The sequence below is a fragment of the Seriola dumerili genome, unplaced genomic scaffold (genome assembly GCF_002260705.1).
Source record: "Seriola dumerili isolate Sdu_G_001 unplaced genomic scaffold, Sdu_1.0 BDQW01000138.1, whole genome shotgun sequence".
Lineage (NCBI taxonomy): Eukaryota > Metazoa > Chordata > Actinopteri > Carangiformes > Carangidae > Seriola > Seriola dumerili.
The window spans coordinates 2,803,713-2,812,934 of record NW_019174393.1 but is presented as its reverse complement, the minus strand read 5'-3'; the positions used below and the strand labels follow the sequence as shown (position 1 = coordinate 2,812,934).

The window sequence follows — 9,222 nt, the reverse complement described above, 5'->3', positions numbered from 1 at the left end:
GGGGGGGGGGGGGGGGGGGTTATTTTGTCCCCCTGAAGTCCAGACACCATTGTGCAGGTGCCTTGACCGGCCATTAGGGGTCACTCATGTCGTGACATGGTTGAGGGCAGTTCACTGGCCTCCAACCCATTTACACAACCAGTGTTTGGTGGAACGCCAGACCAAGCTGAAAATACAACTACTGGTAATCAAACCCTCTCCGAGACGCCGGCCAAGAACGTAACCCCTGCGCTAACTGTGTACCCTAACTTTCTTGGGAAACACGTTAATTTGCCTGGAGTCTTGTTGTCGCTGTGAGGTTGCCAGGCCACTAGGGGAGACTGCAGGAAGTAACTGTGCCTAGCCAGTGGTCGCTAAGAAAGTTGCACCGCATAACTCCCCATAAAACCACAATTTGCCGTTTTTACACTCATATTTCATAAACATGATAGTGAGGTGCTCGAAGCCATATTTAAGAAATTCTGACAGGGCCATTTGCCCACTGGTTCCCCTTTTTTCTAGCCTTTATGCTAAGCTAAGACAACAGGCTGCTGGCTGCTGCTTGTCATATTCTCATTGAACTCTCAGTAAGAAAGCAACAGAGCATATTTGCCCAGAATGTGCAGCAAAAACGAAAACATTGTAAAAATCATTAGGCTCACGGCTAATGGAACTTGCAATGGAAGATGTTTCGGAGAAAAAAACAATCTGTCAGGCTTCAAAATTCAGATGTTGAAGCAATTGAGAGAGTTCCACACTTAAAGATGTTCCCTCTGCCTAAAACGTTCTCCTGTTTCACACAAAATTTGCATTCAGTTTGTGTTTTCAGGTCTCTGTGGAGGGTTTTTTTTTTTCTTTTTTTTTGCAGGAGACATTTTTGCCTCTCATTTCTGTCTTGTGCAAAAACAATAATCACTGTGATTTAAAACAGCAAACCTAAAATTCACCGGTGAAGTTCAGTAGTTTCCCCCCTTTTATGGTGACTTTTATTATATAATGCAGGGTTATTGGCGGTCAGTCAAGAAAATGGCTTCGACATTAAACTATAGAAAACAAAAGCAAAAACAGCCAGAATGTGTTCCATGCTTCAGTCCAAAGTACAACACTAATTTGTAGGGTTAGAAAGGCCCGTCCTAATATAATCTAATCTACTGTAGCAGTAATACCCCGAAGCACGTTAAGGGTGTTTGTAGTGACATCATGCCAAATCCATCTGTGCCTGCGACTGAAAATGTGTGAACCGCTGTCTGTTTATTCTGGTGATATGTGTGTGTTTTTCTTGTCATAAGTGAGTTAGTGTAATTGTGTGAATAATTGCAGGCACTGGTGTATACGAGGACTGATTAGAGGGAAAGTCCTCTGCCTGGCTCTGCACAGGTTTTTGAACAGAGACATGCGTAAATGGCGTGAGGAATCTTGTTTTTCTCCCTGTTTATCTTAGCTTGCAATTAGAATCTCCCTGGCAGCGTTTCCACTGATCGCCGTCCAAGTTTCTACCACACACACTGACACTCTCAGCCAGAGGTGTCAGTCTAGGCGGTTGCAGGCATGTATGCAGAACAAGATGTTGTCTGTCATTGGGTCTGTACAGTCTGACTCTGTTTTGATGTTCTTTCTTTGTTTATTTTCATATCTTCTCTTTCTTTTCCTCTTTGCAGATTTTGCACTGCTGCAGCTGACAGAAAGCTACGCCTGCTGACTTCTGATCTTCAGGATAGGCATGAAGTCAAGGTAGTGCAACATCTGGAGCACATTGGCCAGAATTGCGCTTGTCAGTTGGCATCAAACTTTCTCTACTTAGCACTGACATTTGGTACTTAGTGATACAGCAAATGTAGCCGTGCACACAGAAAGCAGAGCTGCAGCCGGAGTGCAGAACCCGAGTTTGCTGGAAAATGTTCTATTTTTATGGATAATGTTTATTGATCATGTGTTTGCTGTTTTACATATTGTTTTTCTATACCGTTGCCTAGGTGATGGAGGGACACACCAGCTACATTAACCATTTGGTGTTCGAGCCCACAGAGGGGAAACAAATTGCTTCCGTCAGTGATGACCACACTTGCAGGTCCAAACCGTTTTGTTTCTGTGTGTGTGTGTGTTTGCGTGTGTGTGTGCATGTGTGTGTGTGTGCGTGCATGTGTGTGTGTGTGTGTGTGTTCGTTCGTTCGTTCGTTCCCAGCTTCTGATTTTCAGTTCTGTTCTCTGTTAATGGTGCAGAAAGTCCTGACTGTGTTTCCACAGTGAAACTTGATGCTAAGCACAACATGCTCCGGTGTGACTGTGCGTAAGCACAGAGCTGCTTTGTAGCTTTCCTAGCTAATTGGTTAAATATGGAAATCCAATTAGGTGCAGAAAGATTTTCCTCTCTAAGGGGGACCTATAATAAGGTCCCCAAATTTTCCTTTTCAATTAATGCTAGAGGAGGGAAAAAGTGTGTCAGTAGCCAGGGTCACTGCAGGGACAACCCCCTCTACATCGGCAGGCTGGTTCTCTTGCAACATGCAAACCCGTGTTGCAGTACAGGGCCCTGTTCTTACACTGTTCATGTGCAGTAAATGTCTAAATTCCTTAAATGGACTTAGATACTTCAGATTGAAACCAAAAGTTGCAGTGAGGTGAAGACTAGGGCTGCAACTGGTCATTCTTTTCATTATGTATCTTTATTTTCTCTATCCAATGTTTGAGAGAAAAATGTGCATCACAGAGTTTCCCAGAGTCCAAAGTGGCATGTTCAAAAGGCTTGTTCAGCAGTCTGAAACCAAAGAAAGTCACGTGACAGCAACAGATCATCACGTCGGAGAAGCTGGAACCAGAACCAGAGAATGGTTGGATTAGTCTATTATCAAAATAATTCTTGAAGTAATTAATTGTTCCTACGTTAGTTTAAGTGCCATGTTTTTGCCCATTAAGGCTGTTTGGGAAACGTAGGTGGTGGTAACGTCAATAGATCCGACCATTGTGAGTCTGTATTTGGTAAATTCCTTTGACATATCAGAAAATAACATTTCTGATTCCGATCACAGATGATTCTTGTGTTGTCACTGTTACGACCAGTTAAAGTTCATGCACTTTAGGCTGATTTGTCTGATTAATCTCTTTTTAAATGTAATGGGTTGTAGTCGGTGCTGTCATTTTTTCAAAATCATTTGAATGCAGCCCATGTAGCCCCATCATAACCAACTGTATCATGCACAGACAGCAGATTCCACAGCCTCACTGGAGGGACAAGCTAGTTGTTAGGAATTTATAGTCACTGGCTTTCTGATGGTCGTGTCCTGCTCAGTGCCCTTGTCCTGCCACATCAGGCCGTCTGAGATCACACAGAGAGAATGAGTCTCCTCCACTCCCATCCACTCTCCTCTTCCCCTCCCTCCACTGACCAGCCAGAGAAAACAGGAGTGCGCTCCATCTGCTGAAAGATTTAAATTCTGTCATGTTGAGAAAATATGGGACGCGGGAGGAAGACAGAGGCGGAACAAGGGATAGATCAAGTTAACAGGAGAGGACCTTCCAGTCAGCCCACACAAACTGAGGCTCGATATGAGAGGAAGAAACTGGTCCTCGCAGAAAGGGGGGGGGGGAGTGTATGTCTGCATGCATAGGCTCATGACCTCTCCATCACTCTGTTAGGTTTGGCAGCCGTGCCTCTACTATAAGTTTGCTTAGCTTTGTCATCACTGTCCCCTGCAGTTGTGGGAACTCTGCAGCTGCCAACATGCAACCTGACGCCGCAGCATCGAGGTGGGGAGCCAGACTCCACTTCCTCAGGGGAGTTTACATTTGGCTCGCGTAGTCTAAACAGCTCGTGGTATCAGTATAGACGGGAGCGAGTCTGTGGGGAAATGTGCCACCTAGGGATCACGAGGGAGCACTGCAGGGTTCTGAGGGGATTTGGGGTTGACCGAGTTCGCCGATGAACTTGGGATAACGCACACCTGCCACGGCTGCTTCATTATATGTATGGTCTCGAGCGTTTGTTCTGTTCTCGCTGATAATCTGTGTTTCTTGATCTTTTGTGTTGTGTAAGGGAAATATATTACAACAGCTTTATATCTCCTCATCCAAGCTTCTAACATATCCATCCTGACCTTTTTATAGACTGACCTGTCGCCACAGCCCCGTTAGCTTCATCCCCTTCGTCAGCTCCACCCAGCGTCATGTTCTGAAGAAGTTCTTATGACTGGATTAACAACTGGATGTTATTTAACACTGTTAGTTATAAAAAAAATGGGGCTATTGATACAATATTTTTTCCATGCATTTGAATTATTTAGGTTGGTTTGTTAAAACTTGCATTTGCAGTACTACCCCTTGTGTGCAGAAGTGGGATGTTTCAGCCATTTATCCTTTTTTAAATGACATTTAGCTATTAATTTAAACATTTATCAGTTACATTGAGCTATTTCAAGCATATATCCACTGGTTTTTAGGTTTTAGCATTTATCCATTTTAGCAGTTTTATCCATTATTTTAGGTAGCATTATCCTTTTCAGCCATTTCTCCATTACTCTTAGACATATTTAGATAATTTAGCCCTTTTTAGACATTTCAAGCAGTTTTCTATTTCAACTGTTTGGCCATTACTCTTAGATATCTATTTAGCCATTTAGCTATTTGTTTTAGCTGTCTATTTAAACAGTTGAGCCATATACTTTCAGTTATCCATTACAACCATTTATCCGTCACTTTAATCTTACTGTGCACTATTCCTCCGTCCTCTCAGATGCAACACATGGTGTTAATGTGTTACAACTGGCTCAGGCGGGGAGATATGTGACATTATTTGTGTCTTCATTTTCCTCCTCAACAGAAATATCTGAATATATTTTTGAAATCAAATAATTTCTATTTCTTGAAATGAGTTCAGCTACTCCACATACCCACCCATCCCCCCCACTCCACCCCAGCTGCTATAGAGGTCTCCTTTGAGGTACAAGGAGGCACTTTTCATTTTAAATGCATATCTCTGTGAGGCATTATAAGGGGATCCCTGAACTCACCAGATGTATGGGAAGAAACTAGCTCCAAAAAACATATGAAACGGTTTTCAATAACTCTCTCAACAGTAAAATTGCAAAAGATAATGTTAGTGTTTCAAATCTAAATTAAATCTTGAGCAGGTCCTGTTTGGATACATGCTGATGCAGACATTGTGCACCTCCACCAGGGCGACCCTGCCAGGCACCGGGATGGGATTATATTGTTTGACTCTTCCAGTTCTCTCCCTCCAGAGAGTCACCTTCGATTATTTACTCTGCTCTCTACAGTAAATCGGATCATACAACGCTAACAGCATTTCCCGTTTCCTCCACGTACGGGAAACACTGACAAACCGTAACGCTGCGGCCTTGATGTTTTCCCACTTAGATAACACAATACGGGACTTCAGATGTCCTTTTCAACTCTGTTGTACATGGACGCGGAGTGTTATTGCTTGATATAGCGTTATGCAATTATACAGTGTTTTATCAGAGGCGGTCACGTGTGTTTTCGTGTCTCATGTCTTTCACCTCTTTCGGCAAAGTTTATGTTTTTTTGGGGAGCCGGTGCTCTCCATTTGAAGGGCAGAGTGGTTGACCAAAGTTTGGCCGTTGGTGGTGTAGCGTGCAATTGAGCTCCGCTTGGCTAGTGGTCTTAAAGAATAGGGTTTAGTCGTTGTTTTCCTGATGTGGTCTGGGGGTTTTTCTACCCCCCCATCAATTACTAGCCCCCCTCTTCAGCCCCACTCATGCTCCATGGTGGAGGCTCTGGCTGAGTCTGCACATGGGCAAAGGAAAGAAGCCCAGAGTTTCGACAGGGCTCTATCCTGCTGCAGGGGAGACGAGGCAGGAAAAGTTGAGTGTTTACTGAGGTCTTCATCTGAGACGGGGCATATCCTCCCCTACACCGCACCACTGAGGACATCAATCTCTCCAACAACACACTTGACATTTAGATGGTCTTTGGAGGTACTTTTTGGGCTTTATTAGATGATGTCTTCTGCATGACCTCATCAGTCAGCGCCTTCCCATGCTTCACAAGCGTTTGTTTTATATTCCCAGAAACACTTGTAGCCTCCCACCCCCTGCCCCTGCTCCCCCCTCCCCACCTTTTCTTCTAGTTCAGGGATCGTTCAGATGTGGTTAACCATAGATCCAGGTCTCAGGAACCGCAGCTCCCTTCGTCCAAGTGATTCATTACATCCGTGGTGTTTCTCAGCTGCGTTTGCTATCACATGTCTTATTTAGCTGCAGAATTGGCTATTATTTTAATGAAGATCGGTCATAATCCTCACACAATGTTTGATTTCTCGGTCGGCGTTTGCTTGCACGACCTCTCTGTTTCATTTGCATAAAGTAGGATACTGTTCAACTTCTCTCCCCTGCTCTTCCTCAACTGACGTGCGTTCTGCTGCCCTCTCTGTACTCCACAGAAAATGAATGGCAGCGGGCCGCCCACAGCGAAACATTTGCTGTAATGTGAGTGGAGCGTAACGCCGAGTCAGGCGAGGGTGATGTCCCCCCCACCACCTCCTCCTCCTCCCCCCTTCTGCCCCTGCTATCATAGCTCAATGTAATGCGAAGCTGGCGTTTTCCCTGTAAGAGGAATCCAGCATAAGTCTGTCTGTCTTCACAGCTCAGGGCCCAGATCTGAGAAAAGAACCCGTTTTCCCTGGAAAAGCTTGAAGACCCCGTACATCACTTGTGCACAACTTGCAGCAGTTGGAGAAATCAGGAGCAAACATGAACTTGGATGAAAACACGCCGTCTATCATTGCCCCCGTTGTGCGCCATAAAAGCCCGTTAGACACGTGTCTCGCATTGAGCCACAAACTCGGGGGGAAAAGTTGAGGATGAATTCTGCAGCAAACAGAACCAGAAGAAGAAACAACTAAATGCTTCTTCTTTTTTCTTTTCTTTTCTTTTTTTTTTTTTTTTAAAGAATATATTGGCATACGGTAACGAAGAAACATGCAACCTTATATTTACCACACAAAAGCTTTCTGGAGAAGGAACTACGTCATCATGTTTTGCATTGAAAGAAACCTTTGGGGAGGTGAATTTTTTTTTTCAGCTATTATGTAAGCATCTGAGGGGTGACTCAAAATCCAGTGCTATTTTTAGAAGTCTGCTCTAAAACCCTATCTTTGTTGTTAATTAAGACGTTTCGGATTTTGGGCCAAGAGCGGTTCACATATCGAGGAGAATCAGTCTGTAACATCACTAATTAGAACTGATTAAAAGTCCTGTGTTTGTTACCCCGTCGCGGTAATGAGACGGCCATACAGGCTTTTTGCTGTGAATTCTCACAGAACTTTCAGCATCTAATGAAATGGTTAACTTCACAAAGCCTGATGTTAGTTAGTAAGTAAGAGACGCACAAGGTTCTGCCCTGCCTCGTCAACTGTGCTGTATCTTATTGTTCATTTTTAATACTCGTTTTAATCTTTTTTTTTTTTTTTTCTCTCAACAGGGTGTGGAACCTGGATGGGAATGAAAGCACCACTCTCAGACTGCGCTCTCCGGGCATCAGCGTGTGCTGGCACCCAGAGGAGGTCTTCAAGGTAGGAAGGATTTGTTTTTTTTTTTGTTTTTTTTTAGGTACATGCTGATACGATGAGATCAAACTCTCTTGGGTCGGTTGTCCACATGCAAACCCCCGTACATGCACCAGCAGTATGACGATAACGCAGTCAGGTGTGAGGTTAGGCGTCTGCATGTGTTTATATCTCAGGCCAAGTAGCCAGTAGATGTCAGGACAGTTGATTTGGTTGCAGAGGAGTTTTTCATTATTGGGACAGGAGAGAAGGTCGTTATGGAGCCATGTGACCTCACCTTTTGCGAGGCGGTTGGTGGGCTTTGTCTAATTACCCTCCCATGCTCCTCGCTCAGCTCGGACGTCCTGATTGTTATCAAACGTACTTGATGTTGCTGCAACTGCTCAAATAAGCCAAACAGAGCATTAAAATACACATTTTGCTGTGAAATATCCTCAAATGGTTTAAATGGGGACGATGATGATGATGATGATGACAACGACGGTATTCATAATGTTACAGTCCATTCACACCCTGCCTACTCTCCTGTCTCACCTCCACACACCTGGCCAGGCGCTGGAAAGGTTTGGGGGCAGGCGGTTTCAGATACTCTTCCAACCTTTTGACAAGCACTTCTGTTGAAGAATCCCGATGCCGTTAGCGCTGCCTTTGATGATCGCTGCCTTTCTCCACCATTACATGCTGAGGCAGGCTCTAGTCCTTAGACAATAAGCGGTTATTGAAAATAGTTGGATGAACAGTAGGAAACGTGCAGCTGCTGGTTGAAGTGACCCGTCTCTCCTCTCCAAGCTAATGGTGGCGGAGAAGAAGGGGACAATTCGCTTCTACGACCTGGTCACCCAGCAGGCCATTCTGTCTCTGGACTGCGGCCAGTCGCCGCTCATGTCGGCCGACTGGTGCCTCACCAACACCATCAAAGTCGGCGCTGTGGCGGGCAACGACTGGCTCATCTGGGACATCACTCGTTCCAGGTGAGGAATGGGGAGGATGTACGTTATTGATGCTGCTCGATGTATCGATATGTGATATGTCTAAACCTTGTTCTCACCGTTTGCAGTTACCCGCAAGAAAAAAGGCCAGCGCACATAGATAAAGCACGGTTATTCAAGTAAGGAAACCGATTCATCTTTCTAAGTTGTCAACGGGTACAAGTCTGAAAATCATTAGCTTTAACCGTTGATATTATATTCAAGCAGTTTTACAGCATGTGATGACATTCAAGCGGATGTTATTCTCCTCTTCAGGTGGTCTCGCGCCAATGAAAACCTCTTCGCCACCACTGGATGTCCAGGAAAAATCAGTAGTCAGTTACTCATCCACCATCTTGGCCACCCACAGGTCAGTCAGATGCTTTTCACAGTTCAGATCATTATCTTTTTAATGTTCTTTACAGCTCCGGTCTCATGTCACATATCGATGTTGTTACAGCCAGTGATGATCGGATCAGCAACGGTAGGATCGGGCCTCAGCTGGCACCGGACGCTTCCGCTCTGCGTGATCGGCGGCGACAGGAAACTTTGCTTTTGGATGACTGAGATGTAGACGTCTCTGCGGCACAATCCACGGTGGATAACTAGATCCTCTGTTTCTATTCTAGTAAATGTTCAATAAAATATTTTTCTGAGTAACTGGTGAGTTTTTATGGAAATTGGCTGCATATTTGAGCTTTTCTTGTTTTGTTTTTTTATATACATATTTCTGAC

The 9,222-nt window shown here is 44.5% G+C and overlaps 1 protein-coding gene across 1 annotated transcript in view; it reads left to right on the top strand.

Annotated features, from left to right (window-relative positions):
• nup37 (nucleoporin 37) overlaps window positions 1–9,134 on the top strand; it is a 16,830-nt gene extending 7,696 nt beyond the window's left edge. Inside the window, exons 6-10 of the mRNA XM_022749647.1 lie at window positions 7,435–7,525; window positions 8,309–8,490; window positions 8,577–8,627; window positions 8,764–8,857; window positions 8,948–9,134. Of these exons, the coding sequence (XP_022605368.1) occupies window positions 7,435–7,525; window positions 8,309–8,490; window positions 8,577–8,627; window positions 8,764–8,857; window positions 8,948–9,061 (532 nt within the window). The 3' untranslated portion in view covers window positions 9,062–9,134. The remainder of the gene's footprint in view (window positions 1–7,434; window positions 7,526–8,308; window positions 8,491–8,576; window positions 8,628–8,763; window positions 8,858–8,947) is intronic.
• Window positions 9,135–9,222: the final 88 nt, after the last annotated feature.